Consider the following 16,975-nt stretch of genomic DNA (forward strand, 5'->3'; position numbering starts at 1 on the left):
TATCTTGTAATTAAGCATTAAAAGTTCTCATCAAAGCTGAAAATATATTTACCTTCTCGCCTCGATACCCTCTTTCTCCCTGGATGAAAAAGATTGTCAGTTAACAATGAAAATATAAATCGTCAAATGATCCACAAATGAAGTTTGCTCAATAAACACAAACCATCAGGCCCCTGGTGCCTTGGCATCCTTCAGCTCCTCGAGGTCCTATAATGCCTGGAGGGCCCCTTTCACCCTAAGAAAGACCAAAGAATAATTGGTGATAAAGTAAAAGGGCCCTGTAGCACGATATCAGCATCAAAGTGCTCCCAACACATCCAGGATTCAACAGTGCACTGTGTTTGAAAATACCAGTACCCATGTGTTGAATCAGGCAGCAAAATACTCTCAGAGATTACAGAGATTTTATTTTAAATCTATAGTTTAGAACAAACACCTTCTGGGCCCTTTTCCTGTCCAGAAGCTAACACCCCACTGGCATAAAACACAGTTCCTTTTCTTTTTGGTTAGACCACCAGCAAATCACCCATGTTACCAATTAAACAATTAACATGCACTGTTCACCAGTGGCAAAGCAACAATAACAAAAGGCAGGTATAGGGAAAAAAGGAGGGGATTAAATTAAAATGGAATTGGAGGAGAAATAATGCACTCCAACCCCACAGTGCCCAAATATCTCCAAAGGAGAAATGAACTCTTTTTAACCATTTCCTTAAATTTTATTTTCTTAAAATATGAGACCCCTTAGTTTTAAACAGTGACCCCTTGTTCTAAATATTTTTAATCATAATGTGTTATAATACATTTCTGGAGCTGGCAGGACTTGAACCTGTGCCTCCTAACTCAGAGACAGTGAAGAGAATGCAGGTCTTTTTCATCCTTCTTTATTCAAAGATGCTATTACACACTTCCTGAGCAGGCAGGTCATGAACCCTGGACCTCCTGGCAAAGTCCAATGAGCATTTCCTACTTTCAATCAAACTCTACAGTTGTTTGGCTTGAGCCTTAAAGGGACCTTTCTAATTCTGATATCTCATGAATTTTCCTTTGCCTTAGTCAGGAAGACTCAAAGAAAAGTCTGAAACCAATGAAATTATTAAAGTATTTATAGTTTCATTCCCTTTTCTGTAACATGAGTGAAAACTCCAATCAGATCTCACAGTAACTGGGCAGATCATTTTCAACTTCACTTCTTTAGCAATACTCTGAATGCCTCAATGGATAAAAATACTGCCAAAAGTAAGTGGCAACACTCCTGGGAACACAGCAACAATGTAAGGCCTTCAGACTGTTGAGCCTTTATTACACTCTAATTCGATCATGGCTGATCTTAACTCCTTTTCCTATCCTGGTTCTGTGATTCTTAATATCCTTATTTAACAAAATCTAGCGATTGTCATTAGAAAATGTTGATTGAACTAGCCTCGACACCTTTTGTAGGGAGAGACGTTCAGATTTTTACTAGCCTTTCTGTGAAGAACTGTTTCCTAATACTACGCTGAAAGGCTGTGGTCCACTTTTTTAGGATTATGCCTGGTTTTTTTTTGGGAAAACACTGCCAGAAAAAATGGCATTTTGAATCGTTTAATCATCTGAAACATCCCTCCTTAATCTTTTATAATTAAGAATCTGAAAAATAACCTCTACTGCTCCGGTGTCAGAATATTTTCTTCTCCCACCAACCCCACCCATTCCACCAAAACATTATTTTCATGCAGAGGGTGGTGCTTGTATGGAATGAGCAGCGAGAGGAAGTGATGGAGGCCGGTATAATTACAACATTTAAAAGGCATCTGGATGGGTAGATGAATAGGAAAGGTTAAATGTTTATGGACCAAATGCTGGCAAATGGGACTAGGTTAATTAGGATATTTGGTCAGCTTGGATAAATTGGACTGAAGGGTCTGCTACTGTCTGGTACAACTCTATGACTCTAAGTGAATTAGTCCTAATGGCAGGGGGCATTAGGAAAACTATTGTCAATTCAGTTCGGGATGAGAGGTGCCTGACACAGGATACCCACTCTTTAGCAATGGAATATGTACATACGTATTATGAATAAAATTGGGTTAATCAGCCTCTCAAATCTGCTCCACCAGTCAATAAGGTTATGGTTGATTTATCTGTGTTTTGAATTCCACATTCCCATCTCCCCTGATAACTTTTGATTCCTTCACCAAATGAGAATCTATTTACTTCTGCTGTAAAGATAATGCATGACTCCCAGTCCAACACCGCAACCCCACCAGCACCCCCACCCCACCCACCCCCCTGCCACTCCCCAGAGGCAGAAAGTTCCAAAGTTATAAAACAATTAGAGAAAAACAATTCTTTCATCTCTGTCCAAAACAAGAGCAATCCCTAATTTTAAAAGAATGCCCACTGTTTCTGGACTCACCTACAAGAGGAAACATTATTTCTACATCCACCTTATCAACACTGTTCAGGGTTGAATCAAATCATCCCTCACTCTTCTCAACCCCGGTGAAAACAAGCCCAGTCTGTCCAACTTTTCATCTTAAGACAATCCAAAGATTCCAGGTATCAATCTAATAAACCTCCTCTAGATTACCTCTAAAAGTTGCATCCTTCAATAAATAAGGACTCTGAAACTGAGCACAGGATTTGAAATGCCCTGGAATACAGACACACAATATCCTTACTTTTATCTTCAATTCCTCTCCTAATAAAATGTAACATTCCATTAGCTGTCTTGATTACTTGCTGTACCTGCATACGAACATTTTGTGACTTAAGCACTAAATCCCTCTGTACCTCAGAATTCTGCAGCCATTCTCCATTTGGGTAATATTCTGCTTTTATCTTCTTCCTGCCAAAATGAACAATTTCTCATTTTCCCACATTAGACTCCATCTGTCAGATTTCTGCACACTCTATCAACCTGTTTAGATCAGTCTGAATCCCCCTTATATCCTGTTCACAACATACTTGCTTATTTATTTTTGAATCATTTATAAAATTAACCAAAATACTCCTCAATCCTCTCATCTAAGACATTGATATAAATTGTAAAATGTTAAAACCCTGGCACAGAATCCTGTAAGACACCTCTCTTCACAACTTGCCAATGAGAAAAATGACCAGCCAGTCCATCTTCTAACCATACTAATATGGACCCCAATACCATATGCTTTTACTTTTGCGATAGCCTTTCATATGGCACCTTGTTTAAATTCAAATTCTGGAAATTCAAAGTTCAGTACATCAACAGGCTCTTCCTTATCCTTGAAGGACCTCCAATAAATTGAATAAATTGATTTGCCTTTTACAAAACCATATTGACTCTTCCTGATTGTGTTGAGTTTTTCCATGTGCCTAACTATAACCCCCTTAATGATCAACTTGAACACCCCCATAACAGATGTCAAGCTAACTGGCCTATACATTTTGACTCCCTCCCATTTTGAATACAAGGGTTATATTTACTGATTTCCAGTCTGATCAAGCGTAGCGAGTGTTTTAATATTAGCGACATCACATTTTGTACCTATTTAGCAGTGTCTTTTAAGACCCCATGATGAGGTTCATCTGGACCTGGAGACTTGCCAGTAGCCATCTCCATCTGTTTGCTTGGTACCATGGTCTTGCTGACTATAATTTCAACAAGTTACTTTCCCCCTTTCAACTCCTGATTTAAAGCTAATACTGAGAGTATTTTTCTATCCATTACAGTTGAAATAACTCCACGGATGCTGGTATCCCCTCAGCACGTCACCCTTTATTTACACGCACACAGTACATGGATTGTGACCAGCTAGCTCAGAGCCAGCCCCTACAATGAGAAGAATCCCCGAGACTCCTGTTTCCATCTGTCAGCCAGGACTCCCTGATTGGCCCTGATTAACAGCCCCCAATCAGGGAACTTATACTCAATGAGATCCAAGTGGCCAAACTCATTTCAATCACTACAATAGTACAGTCAGAAGTAAAAAATATGTTCCTTTCATCTATTTCCTTATTATCTACTGTTAACACTCCATTCTCATCCTCTAGAGAACCATCACTTTATTTACACTTCTTTTTAGATACCTATAGAAATTCTTCCTATTTATTTTACATTGCTAGCTAGCTTGCTGTCATATTCTTTGTTTTTACTCTTGATTAAGCCTTCAGTCATTCTCTGTCATTTTTTATAATCAGACCAATCATCAGTCCTAATGCTCCATTTTGTGCAATTATCTGCCAATTAGGTTAATCATTTAGCAATTTAAAGCCTGTTATCCCTGAGCTCATTGCAGTTATTATTGGCTAAAGGGTTTATTGTGACTCAAGCAGGTCTCCTGTAGTTCCTGAAGGCTGCCCAGCAAACTGTGTTAAAATTGGCTGCAGCCTCATAAGGTGGTTCCCTTATTGAAGGCACTAGTCCTTGATTAAGAACCCAGCATTAGGATGATTGAGGGGGCTACTGAAAATCATGCCCCTGCCATTGCGTTAGAATCCCTGCTCATCAATGACCCTCTCCCCATGTCACCCTCATCCTGCTCCTCTCTCCAGGGATCCAAAATTGATCCTCAGAGCTTTGCTGGTAGCAGCCTCTGCTCCCAGTGACATGACCAGGCATGGAGAGCTGCCAACCGCTGACTGGCTAGCAGCCATGGGAGGCAGCCTATACACCCTACAGCAGCTGTAACAGAGTCAGGTTTCCCAAGGTTAGCCAGTTAAATGCTTGAGTGCACAAATTCCATTGGGCCTCCTGCACAGAAGTGATAAGTGGCTCCCAATAGTTCTTCAGCTGACGGAGAGATCCATGTCGGTCGAACCAAATTCAATCCATTACAGTGCAGAAAGAGGCCATTCAGCCCATCGAGTCTGCACCAACCTCAGAACAGCATCCCAACCTCCCATCCTAACCCCATAAACATACAATTACCATGGTTCATCCACCTAATCTACACATCCCTGGACACTAAGGGACAATTTGGCATGGCCAATCCACCAATTGACGTGCACACCTTTGGATTGTGGGAGGAAACCAGAGCACTCCACAGAAAACCATGTAGACACAGGGAGAAACTGCAAACACCAGACTGACACCTGTGGGTGGAATCAAACCCGGGTCCCTGGCGCTGTGAAGCAGCAGTGCTAACTACTGAGCCACCATGCCACCCTGTGTCTCTTCTCCAAAGTGTCTCTTTTCTGTATGGAATTTGGCAATCTGCACCAAATTGTAAGACATCTCAAGTCTTTTAAAGATGGTTAGTTTGATGCCATTTCTGACACCATACACTCATTTTGTCCAGAGCCCAAAATTTTGTTGACTCAATCAACAATAATCCCAGATAACAAGGTGCAGAGCTGGATGAACACAGCAGGCCAAACAACATCAGAGCAGCAGGAAGGCTGACGTTTCAGGCCTAGACCCTGTTTTTGCTTAAGGAAGCCCAGAGTTTTTTTTCTCATTTCAGTGCAAAACATTATTCACCTCAATAAATAATCTCAGCTTGTCAACTTACCATACCTCCATCTTCGCCCGCGTAACCCAATGCTCCCAGTGGTCCTGAGATCCCCTGAAATAATACCAGTTGTATAAATCGTAAACCAACAAGCATAGGTTCAGTGCGGAACTTTTCACTATTAGGTTCATCAATTAATTTCAATACATATTTGAACTCATTGGTACGATCAATAACCCAGACGCCAGGAAGGATTCAAGTTCAATCCTTGGTTTTGAATACACTTTGTTCATGTTGTCTGTTGGTTTGCCACTCATAGTCTTAAGATTGGGGAAAATTCAAGGTGGGGTCTGCTCTGCCTCAGCAAACACTACAAGGTCCTTCACAATACACAGGAGTTGTATCCACATTTTATTTTGTCCATGGTGAGTCCGTGTCCTTATCCCTCGTAGATAACAAGGACTGAGTGTGGTGCTAACTGAGTTCCTGCCAAGCTGAAAGACGGGACCCTGCAATTGTCCTCAAAATCCCCAGCTCACAAAACAAAGAAGAAAATTGGGTGTCTTCCCCACGTCTCTGTCCAGCAAAATATTCCATTTGACAAATTGCCTCAGGCACTTTAGAGCCACATTTCTGCTCCCCAAGCAGCACACCCAAAGCGATTCTACCAGGAGTGTGGTGGACAGCTCAGCAAGTCAATAAGAGTTGGTGGATCCTCTGCTGCTGGTTGTTGCTATGGTAACATTATTGGGGTGGATGCTTTTGTTGCCCTGATATCAGTGGCCAGTAGTAGGCTGTTTACTCATTCGTAGCTTATATTACAATCAGAGGCTTGTTTATAAGACATAACAAGGTATGAAAGTCCCCTCAGTGTAGTCCCACATAGGTGTCATGGCCTGGAGTGTACTCCCTGGCCCCTCCTCTACTTATTGGGGAAAGATCAGCCCACTCACAAAGGGAAACAATAAGGCCTTCAAGAACTGTCAATGATACGATGACTAAAAATGGACAGTTGACAGCACGTCTTCATTCCTCATAGCCCATCAATCCCTGATATGTTGATGTTCCATCAGTAACATTCTGATGATCAAACTGATCAGCAATACTTTGACCAAGGTGGTAGGTTCAGGAGCAGACACTCCTGCTAGCCGCCTCTATGTCAGGGTAAAATGATCGGTTGAATTGCAGTCTTCACAGTCTAAGTCTGCCAATGGAGGAGGTTTTACGAGTGGGGACCTAATGTCTCCATTTTGGGTCTTTGAGGAAAAAAGCAGAAAAACAATTGGAGACAGGTTTTCCTAACTTTCTAACTTATCTCCCACCAATGCTCTCTCCTGTCCTCCCCTGAAGACCTTGATGGTTCTATGCTAGTGTAAGGTTCCACGGATATCAGGCATCTTCTGATTCTCACCAAAGAGGCTATTAATTACAGGGAGCTGAGGTACCATTTCATCGCATGGCGTATGAGAGTCAATCTCAATCGTGATACGATTCATTTTTCATGCATAGGCAACTCTCAGCTTTGGTTTCTGTGTAGCATCAGAAATCCAGTTTTTTTTATAATTCATGGTTATGTAATTAATTTTGGAGATTCTTATTAGTGCTTGGCTGAGGTCAGCAAAATTAGCACAGACCTAACATAAGCACAGAAACTTACTGGCAAACTCACTGTTCCACTAGATTGATGAGAAATGTTTTCTAATTTCATCATGCAGTGACAGTGGAGACTTTGTCCCAGTGTCAGCATGGCGAGGCACCCACAGAAGTCCTCTTAGCAGTCCAGTCAAAATTAATGGGGTCAAGAGGCAGTTCTCTTCATTTACACAACTACTGTCTCCTCCTGCCATTATAGGAACTGTAAACTATCAAACAGGCTGCAGGATCCAGAATGGAGTAGCAATTTCATCCGTCAGTACCACACCTCCCCTCTTCCATCAATTGCCCCCAACATCCATTCCCCTCCCTATTTCCCCAAGAAAGAAGGAAGCCCAAAATGGTGGACGGGAGAGAATCATGGCTGTAAAAGGTATTCCTTTTTTTGAGGATTTTTTTCAGTGCTGGAGCTGATGGAAAATTTTGGAACATTGCATTCAATTCTGGTCTCCCTGCTATAGAAAAGCTATTGTGAAACTTGAAAAGGTGTAGAAAAGATTGTTGCCAGGGTTTGAGGGTTTGGAGAGGCTCAATAGACTGGGGTTGTTTTCCCTGGAGCATCGGAGGCTAAAGGGTGACCTTATAGAGGTTTATAAGATCGTGAGGGGCATGGTCAGGGTGAATAGCCAAGGTCTTTTTCCTAGGGTGGGGGGAGTCCAAAACTAGAGGGCATAAGTTTAAGATGAGAGAGGAAAGATTTAAAAGGGGTAACATTTTCATGTAGATGGTGGTGCATGTATAGAATGACCTGCCAGAGAAAGTGATGGAGGCTGGTACAATAACAAAATTTAAAAGACATCTGGATGGGTATATGAATAGGAAGCATTTAGAGGGAGATGGGCCGAATGCTAGCAAATGGGATTAATTTAGGTTAGGATATCTGGTCAGCATGGATGAGTTGGACTGAAGGGTGTGTTTCTGTGCTGTACAACTCTAAAGAGTTCATTATCATTCCAATTTGCAAGTGAGCCAAATTGTTTTTCTTGAATATAACCCTAAAGTTCTGGTGCATCCCACCATTTGACAGTTCGGTCTTGTTCACCAATAATCCACCCAGTGACTGGAAGACAAAGGGCAGAAGAAGACTCATGCTATGTGCTTGTCTCTGGCTTCCTCTCATGCCATTAAAATGTAGTTGGGTTGATTTGAGGTTACAGTCATTATAAGACAACCTGGAAACTCTATTGTAAGCTGAAAGTTGGAATATCAAGGTACTAGTTATTTGTGTGGTCCCTCTCCCATATTCCCAACAAAATTACAATAGAATTCCATTAGAATATTGCCTCATAATTATAAAGAACTCTTCAGATCCCATCACAACATTCTCACCAACATTAAAGGTCATTAAATTGGTTTAATGTTTTTTTAAATGACAAATGGAAATTCTTAAAAATTGTTGTTGTAGAAAATCACTGCAGAGACTTTTATTTCCTCATTGTTGCTCAAAGTATTCAAATCATATAAACATACATGCAGTTTGTGCTGCTAAATTAAAACATCTTTTTGAATTTGTTCTTGGAATGAGGCCTATATTAATTGTTCATCTCTAGTTACCCTTAATCAGCTAAGTGGCTTAATAGGCCACTTCAAATAGCATTTACAAATCAACACATTGTAAGATGGATTCTACTGGACTTGAAACGATAACTCTGTTTTTCTCTCTCCATAGTTGCCATCAGACACACTGAGTTTCTCACGCATTCTTCGTCTTTATTTCAGATCACCAGCATCCGCTGTACTTTGCTTTGGTATGCAGTCAGAGTCAACTACTGGGCAGATCTCTTACAAACCATAAATGATTGTAACAGAATGAGGCCATTCAGCCCACTGAGTCTGCTGCAAGGGCAGGTTTGCTTCCAGTAGGCCATTCATGAACCAGCTGGATTTCTGCAAAACTCTAACAGCTCTGTTGTCATTGTCACTGATTTATATATTTATTTTAATCTGAATTTATCTGGTGGGATTTGAATGGTATTTTCTGATTAATAATCCAGCAGCATAACCACTACTGTACCTGAACCATTCTAACAAGCCTTATTCCGAACAGTAACAGTTATATTTTGCCTTACTTTAATTCCTTGCTCTCCTTGTTGTCCATGTTTACCCATTTGTCCAAAACACTTGCAAATTATATCACAGCATTCTCTTTCTGCAACCGTGTCCTGGAACAACATACAATTTTGAGAATGTTTAATCATGGCTTAACAACTTTTTTTTAATGATTGACATATTATCCTGTCTTATTTTTGAGTCTGTTTAGGGTGAGGAACAATTAGCTTCATAAAGCACCGCAATGAGTGAGTTTTCTTTGAACTGTCACATGCTCCCTTCAAACTGAATACCAAACATCGCATCCAGTTCTAGCCCCCAAGACAGTAGTTCATTGGTTAGCACTACTGCCTCACTACTGGTTCAATTCCACCATCAGGGGACTTCTCCCTGTGTCTGTGTGGGCAGGCTAGGTGGACTGGCCATAATAAATTGCCCATAGTGCTGAGGGATGTGTAGACTGGTGGGTCTGGGAGGGATGTTCTGAAGGTCAGTATGGACTTGCTTAGCTGAAGGGCCTGTTTCCACACTGTAGGGATTCTATGTAAATTAATAGAAGCATCTGGTTTGAAGGCTGGTAAATAAACTACAAGTTATTGCAGTTCAAAGAATAGCCAATATTTAACTAATATATGTCAGACTTGGACATGGGGAAAGCAAGAAACAATGGATGGCCACTGTCAGAGTTTCTTGTTGGAGATGAGATGTTGACTGTTGATTTCATAAGTAGTTTAGATTATTTATATGGTTTCCCAGAATAAAGGGTAGATTTGAAAACAGGATACAATGAGTCCTTTCCTTGACTTCGTCCCTCAATATTGAGGCTGGCAAGGAGGAAGCTCTGGTGCTAGACCTCACCTGTTCCAAGCAAACTTGTGGACAGGTTGGTGGCAAGCAGGTGGGTAGTGGGAAAGCCATCCAGAGATATCTCGTGGACTCCAAAGCCCCAAGTGAGGAGCTAAAAAATTCTGTTCATAATTTAGACGATATAAGTGATATCTATTTTTGAAGAGCTAGGTCTCCAAATTTAAGCTCTTGGCTATATGTCTTAACATCCTATGAGCACCCACATATTGAACTAATTATGCATTTTGCTGCACAGTAACTAGTAATACCTTTGTCAACGAATTCACTCATCATCATTCAAATGTCTAAATGAGGTCAATTTAGAAAACAACAAATAACTGAATCAATGGATTGTTCTTTGAAATTAGCTTTATCCTGAAGCTTTCTGCTGATTTACATTTTCTTTCAGAGTTACTTACAATCTCAGTGTGCAATACACCCCCGATATCATGCATTCCAATGGCTAGTTTGCGGTTGTAGCCAAATCCTCTGCCAAAATCCAGTTCATGAAGCTCATCAACATTTGCAGTGTTTTCCAGAGCAACTGTGATTAGTGCATTGACACCTGGTTGGAAGATTAAATATTGATTGCCCAATGTTAAAATGTGTCTCCATTGATCATATCATTAATCAGTGTGGTCCCAATGTGGAATGACTTAAGGACTCATCCGCATGTTGGGTTCTAGCAATTAATGGGCATTTGATACGAGCCAAATATTCTGCCCGTTCATAATTTTTCCGCAGCAAAAATGTATCTATTGGCAATTGCAGAATGCATTGCAATGAAGTTCTGCTTTTTATACGTACTGCCTTCAAAATTGCATTGTCAGATTGATTTATTAAGTTTTGCCTATCCTTCAACCCAGGTATTCTGTTGACAGATTTCTCCTCTGTTCTTTATTCCCAGTTAAGATATGGGCAACATTCTGGATGGGGTCCACCACTCTTTTTCCTTCTCACCACACTCTTCTTCCCTGTAGGGATATGCACCTTTTCTATATGGGAAGACTTAGTTTCTTGCCCAGCTTAAATATCCTATAGTCACAGGATTCTACTTAGGTTGGCAGTCAAAAGCAGCATGAATTAGTTCTTTTCCAATTGTAACTACTTAAAAAAAATTCTCCATTTCCTTCAGAATGTGACAAAACCAAAAGAAGCATGAACGCAAACATTCCAGAAGGTGCAATCTTTCAAGAAACTCATTATTAAAATCTCAAGTGTTTTTCTGTCATTGAAAGCGTGGCCTTGCATAAGACAGAAATGAAAGAAATAGAATCTTTGAGCATTCAGCAAATTGTTTGTTAAAATCTTGTCACGAAGACGGAAATGGACACAAATGTTTCTTATAACTTTGTTTTGATTACAACAGTGGAATCTCTTTGTTCTAAATGTCCCATATTTTTATGAAAACTGAAGGAGAATATCCAATATCATATCAAAAAGAGAAATTAACATCTGTTGCAGATGCAGTTGCCAAAACCCAATAGAAAATGCAATTCCTGAATGCTTATCTCGGGGGTTCATTCTTACACTAATTGTACACTTTCCCCTCTAATGCATTTTCACTGTTATCTCATAGGCTAATGCAAGCCAACAAATCAATAAATATAAATTATACATGCAAAGAAAGACTGCTGTGAACATAAAGTTTCTAATTAATTGCACTTGATTAATTTATATCCTTTAATTATCTTGCTAAGCCACAGACAGCATAAATATCTTTGCAATCTTGTTATTGCTATGCCAGTCATAAAAGGGAAGATCAAACTATGTCAATGGAGCTCAGCCAGTTCAACTTTAAATACAAATGTTTCATAAAGGATACTGAAGTTCACCTTAAATGCTGGTGGTGCGTTCAAGCAGGACAAGATATATTATCTTTGCTTCATATGCAGCATCCAAAACCCTGTTATGACTTACCTTAATAAAACCATTTTATTGTTGAAAAATGTTTTCCTTGGGATACTTTGTCAAAGTCATTTGTTATTGTTCAGCGCCAACAGTCAATACAATCAGTATGCCTCAGTGTTTTGAAAACACGCTCACAGATAAACCTCTGTTACTTACCATTAAGCCGGAGTCTGTTTGACGCTTCCTTAAGTCTATTCATGCTGTCCGCTACTCCGTTCGTAAACATCACTATCACCTGGAAAGAGAGAGAGAGTTGTAAAAATATTAGAAGGGACGGATTGGAATATTCTGTTGTTTTCACTGGGGATAGTCTGTGATAACTGAATGCCAAGTAGGGTTTCATATAGCACTAGCAATAGCGGACAAAGTAAAATAGACTTATAGAACTAATAAGACATATTGCCACAAAAAATTAGGTTTTGAATTAGTCCAGATAATAATGTACTGGAAGGATTAAATACAGGCAAAAGGAAGGTAAATGCACCATTATCATATTTGGTTAATATGGCACAAGTCAAAATTAGCACAGAAATAATGAATGAATGAATCCCAGGATTTTCCCAAGGAACAGTAAATAGGTGCTTTATGTGGAAGTTAAGGTATCATTATGCATTGAACTTCTTAAAGCTAAAAGGTAGAGTCCTAAACATAATGAAGACAATGGAAGTTAAGGATCAATCTGAACAAATTATACTGGTCACAAGACAGTTTGCTCCTGCGATGGATATGTTTATCATTGATTCTTTTAACTGAGGATGATTAGATATCACCTGCGCTTCAAAAATATGTCAAGCAGATTTGTTAAAATTTTAAAACACAGAGAATGCTGGAGAAACTCAGCAAGTTGAAGGAATGTAAAGGTTCTTCTTCCTTGAAGTTTGGTGGTGACAGCACATCCATTTCACTATAAGAAGCTGGAATTCAATGTAAATTAGCTGCAATTACTTCATCATGATCTGCATTTTAGCTAGATACGGTATTATTGTATCCCGAGAGCAACTCCTGATAGATCCCATCAGAGTGTTAGCCTAGAATTGATTGTGGTGATATCACATGATAAGTATCAGAATGAAATAAAATCTTACTCATTGTCCATTAATGATTAGAATCTCTGCTAAAAATTCAAGTGCAGTTGATGTAGAGTGTGCGAGGTGAATATTGGTAAAAAAATTAAAGGATGATGGCACATCCTGTCAGTTTTCAATTGGCACATGACTTTAATGAGTTGTTAAGGATCTAAAGGTACATTGTAAAAGATAGAAATATCCAGGAGTTAGAAATCCTAATTTTATAGACTTGGCAACCAGATTTAGTCATTCATGGAAATATGGATAAAACGATTGCTGTAGATCAGCACTTCCCAAAATTTGAGTTGGAACATAGAACATTACAGCGCAGTACAGGCCCTTCGGCCCTCGATGTTGCGCCGACCTGTGAAAACCAATCTGAAGCCCATCTAACCTAAACTATTCCATTATCATCCATATGTTTATCCAATGACCATTTAAATGCCCTTAAAGTGGGCGAGTCTACTATTTTTGCAGGCAGGGCATTCCACGCCCTTACTACTCTCTGAGTAAAGAACCTACCTCTGACATCTGTCCTATATCTATCACCCCTCAATTTAAAGCTATGTCCCCTCGTGCTAGCCATCACCATCCGAGGAAAAAGGCTCCCACTGTCCACCCTATCTAATCCTCTGATCATCTTGTATGTCTCTATCAAGTCACCTCTTAACCTTCTTCTCTCTAACGAAAACAGCCTCAAAACCCTCAGCCTTTCCTCATAAGACCTTCCCTCCATACGAGGCAACATCCTGGTAAATCTCCTCTGCACCCTTTCCAATGCTTCCACATCCTTCCTATAATGCGGTGACCAGAACTGTACGCAATACTCCAAGTGCGGCCGCACCAGAGTTTTGTACAGCTGCAACATGACCTCATGGCTCCGAAACTCAATCCCTCTACCAATAAAACCTAACATACTGTACGCCTTCTTAACAACGCTATCAACCTGGGTGGCAACTTTCCGTGATCTATGAACATGGACACCGAGATCTCTCTGCTCATCCACACTACCAAGAATCTTACCATTAGCCCAGTACTCTGTATTCCTGTTACTCCTTCCAAAGTGAATCACCTCACACTTTTCCACATTAAACTCCATTTGCCACCTCTCAGCCCAGCTCTGCAGCTTATCTATGTCCCTCTGTAACCTACAGCATCCTTCTGCACTATCCACAACTCCACCGACTTTGGTGTCATCCGCAAATTTACTAACCCATCCTTCTATGCCCTCATCCAGGTCATTTATAAAAATGACAAACAGCAGTGGCCCCAAAACAGATCCTTGAGGTACACCACTAGTAACTGAACTCCAGGATGAACATTTCCCATCAACCACCACCCTCTGTCTTCTTACAGCTAGCCAATTTCTGATCCAAACCGCTAAATCACCCTCAATCCCATGCCTCCGTATTTTCTGCAATAGCCTACCGTGGGGAACCTTATCAAACGCTTTACTGAAATCCAAATACACCACATCAACCGCTTTACCCTCATCCACCTGTTTGGTCACCTTCTCGAAGAACTCAATAAGGTTTGTGAGGCACGACCTACCCTTCACAAAACCGTGTTGACTATCCCTAATCAAATTATTCCTTTCTAGATGATTATAAATCCTATCTCTTATAATCCTTTCCAACACTTTACCCACAACCGAAGTAAGGCTCACTGATCTATAATTACCAGGGTTGTCTCTACTCCCCTTCTTGAACAAGGGGACAACATTTGCTAGTCTCCAGTCTTCTGGCACTATTCCTGAAGACAATGACGACATAAAGATCAAAGCCAAAGGCTCTGCAATCTCCTCTCTAGCTTCCCAGAGAATCCTAGGATAAATCCCATCCGGCCCAGGGGACTTATCTATTTTCACACCTTCCAGAATTGCTAACACCTCCTCCTTATGAACCTCAATCCCGTCTAGTCTAATAGCCTGTATCTCAGTATTCTCCTCGACTACATTGTCTTTTTCCTGCGTGAATACTGACGAAAAATATTCATTTAGCACCTCTCCTATCTCTTCGGACTCCACGCACAACTTCCCACTACTGTCCTTGACCTTTGCAATCATCATCGGGGTTGCAGAAGCAGTAGATGGGGTCATGAACTCCATCACCATGAACCAGTGGTATCTGCACTGGTCGTGCTATTTTCTAGATCTTCTCCCAACTAGGAGCAGAGGGGAAGGGGAAGGACCCAGTGGAGAACAAGGAGATTCCAAAGAGATTGTACAGGCCCCAAAAGCCTGAATGACAAGCTGCTTATCTCACTTTTGCAAACTGACAACTGCAAAGCTTCTACCGGGTACAGGCCCAGGTTAACAACCACTATCTTTATGCTTCAGGGTACATGTATGGATGCCATCTTTATATGGGGCAATATGCAGCAGGGCAAATGCATGACCATCATCTTTATAGGGATCAGTGTTCAGCAGGGGTCACCACACAGCATGAGAGTGGTTTAAGAGTATTCAGCCAGAGAACATGGAGAATCTGGCTGAAATCTAAGTATTTGAAATAATTTCAATTTTACAAAGTATACCGTTGGCATCAGGGACCACATTAATTTTCAAATGTTACATTGGGAAACGGTTTAGTAGTTTCCAATGGACGAAATATTGGAGAAATGGATAGGGACTATGCAAAAAGAAGGACATGAGAGTTATGAGTAACGCAGCAGTAAAAGTGGTCAGAAGCTTTGCTAACATCCCACATCTGCTTCCCACTTTCCCCAAAAACAGATAATCTCACATAGATATTCATCCTTTCTCCTGAATCAAATTTTTACCTTCACATTTTTACCCGACTCCCGCTCAAATTTGTTCGCAAACGACAACAAATAATCAGCAGTCAAACTGATCTGGTCCATCGCTGACAGCAGAAATGATCTCGCATTTCTTAAGACATCTAAATTATAGCTTTCGAAGTCTGATTCAAAGCGTATTCTTCCGACTCTATCGGTGATGTGAAATCCTGCCCGGACATTGAAACTGTGACCTGCTATGCAGCTGATGTTGTGCAAATCTGTCATTCTTTGGATTAAGCTGTCCAGTTGCTGCATCTGCAGGTTCAGCTGACTACCTAGTGCATTTGAGAAGCGTGCTTGACTGGGAAGGTCAACTCCCACAGCAACATCAATGGTACATCCTGAAAAAAAAGAAGGAGCTTGTCTAATTGTGACAGTAAAATTGGTAGCTCTCACATCATCCTTGTTTCTACTTTGACAATAATAGCAAGTGGGTTGTACATTGTAAGAATGCTGTAAGACCAAATGATGTACAATGGTCCTTTGTATCACAACTATAGGCAAGCAATGGAATTATCCTCCCCAGATCCCAGATACAAAGCTGAACTGTCACAATATTCTCCCATTTCCTACTCCCTGAACATTCCCTTTGTTAAAATAGCTTTCCATTCACCAAAAGTGATCTCTAGAGCTAGGGATGGGTTAGGAAGCAGAAACTATGATTTTCCTTTCATTCCTTCTCAGGTTATGTCATTGCTGGCCAAGCCAGTGTTTTATTTTAGCTGGCTTCTATCTTCTGATATGGAAGGGACAATTTTCTTTTTATTTACTCATGGGATATAGGCATTGCTAGTTGGGCCAGCGTTCATTCTCTATTCCTAATTCCTCTTGACAAGGTGCTGATGAGCAACCTTCCTCAATCATTGCACTTCCATTTGGTGTAGATAGAACTATAATACCATTAGGAAGGGAATTCCAGGATTTGACCCAGAGACACTAAAAGAGCGGCGATATATTTCCAAGTCAGGATGATGTTTTGCTTGGAAGGAAACTTGCCAGGAATAACGTTGCCATGTGTCTGCTGCAACTGTCCTTCGAGATGGAAGTGGTCATAGGTTTGGAAGGTGCTGTATAAGGATCTTTGATGCATTTCTGCAGTGCATCTTGTAGATAGTAAAGGATACAACTTAAGCCACTTTTCTCCTTCGGGACCCTGTGATTTGAGCACTTGTGACTCCTTGTGTTCACCTACCTCCAATACTTTTGCAGGAGGTTTACAATTCTGATGTCAGCTTC

The 16,975-nt window shown here is 40.6% G+C and overlaps 1 protein-coding gene across 1 annotated transcript in view; it reads right to left on the reverse strand.

Annotated features, from left to right (window-relative positions):
* LOC109910930 (collagen alpha-3(VI) chain) overlaps positions 1 to 16,975 on the reverse strand; it is a 102,760-nt gene that overhangs the window by 24,586 nt on the left and 61,199 nt on the right. Inside the window, exons 11-17 of the mRNA XM_048608981.1 lie at positions 15,722 to 16,080; positions 12,030 to 12,108; positions 10,382 to 10,527; positions 9,137 to 9,229; positions 5,475 to 5,528; positions 164 to 235; positions 53 to 79 (exon numbers count right to left, since the gene is read on the reverse strand). Coding sequence (XP_048464938.1) covers positions 53 to 79; positions 164 to 235; positions 5,475 to 5,528; positions 9,137 to 9,229; positions 10,382 to 10,527; positions 12,030 to 12,108; positions 15,722 to 16,080 — 830 coding nt within the window. The remainder of the gene's footprint in view (positions 1 to 52; positions 80 to 163; positions 236 to 5,474; positions 5,529 to 9,136; positions 9,230 to 10,381; positions 10,528 to 12,029; positions 12,109 to 15,721; positions 16,081 to 16,975) is intronic.

The sequence above is a fragment of the Rhincodon typus genome, chromosome 2 (assembly GCF_021869965.1).
Source record: "Rhincodon typus isolate 14 chromosome 2, sRhiTyp1.1, whole genome shotgun sequence".
NCBI lineage: Eukaryota > Metazoa > Chordata > Chondrichthyes > Orectolobiformes > Rhincodontidae > Rhincodon > Rhincodon typus.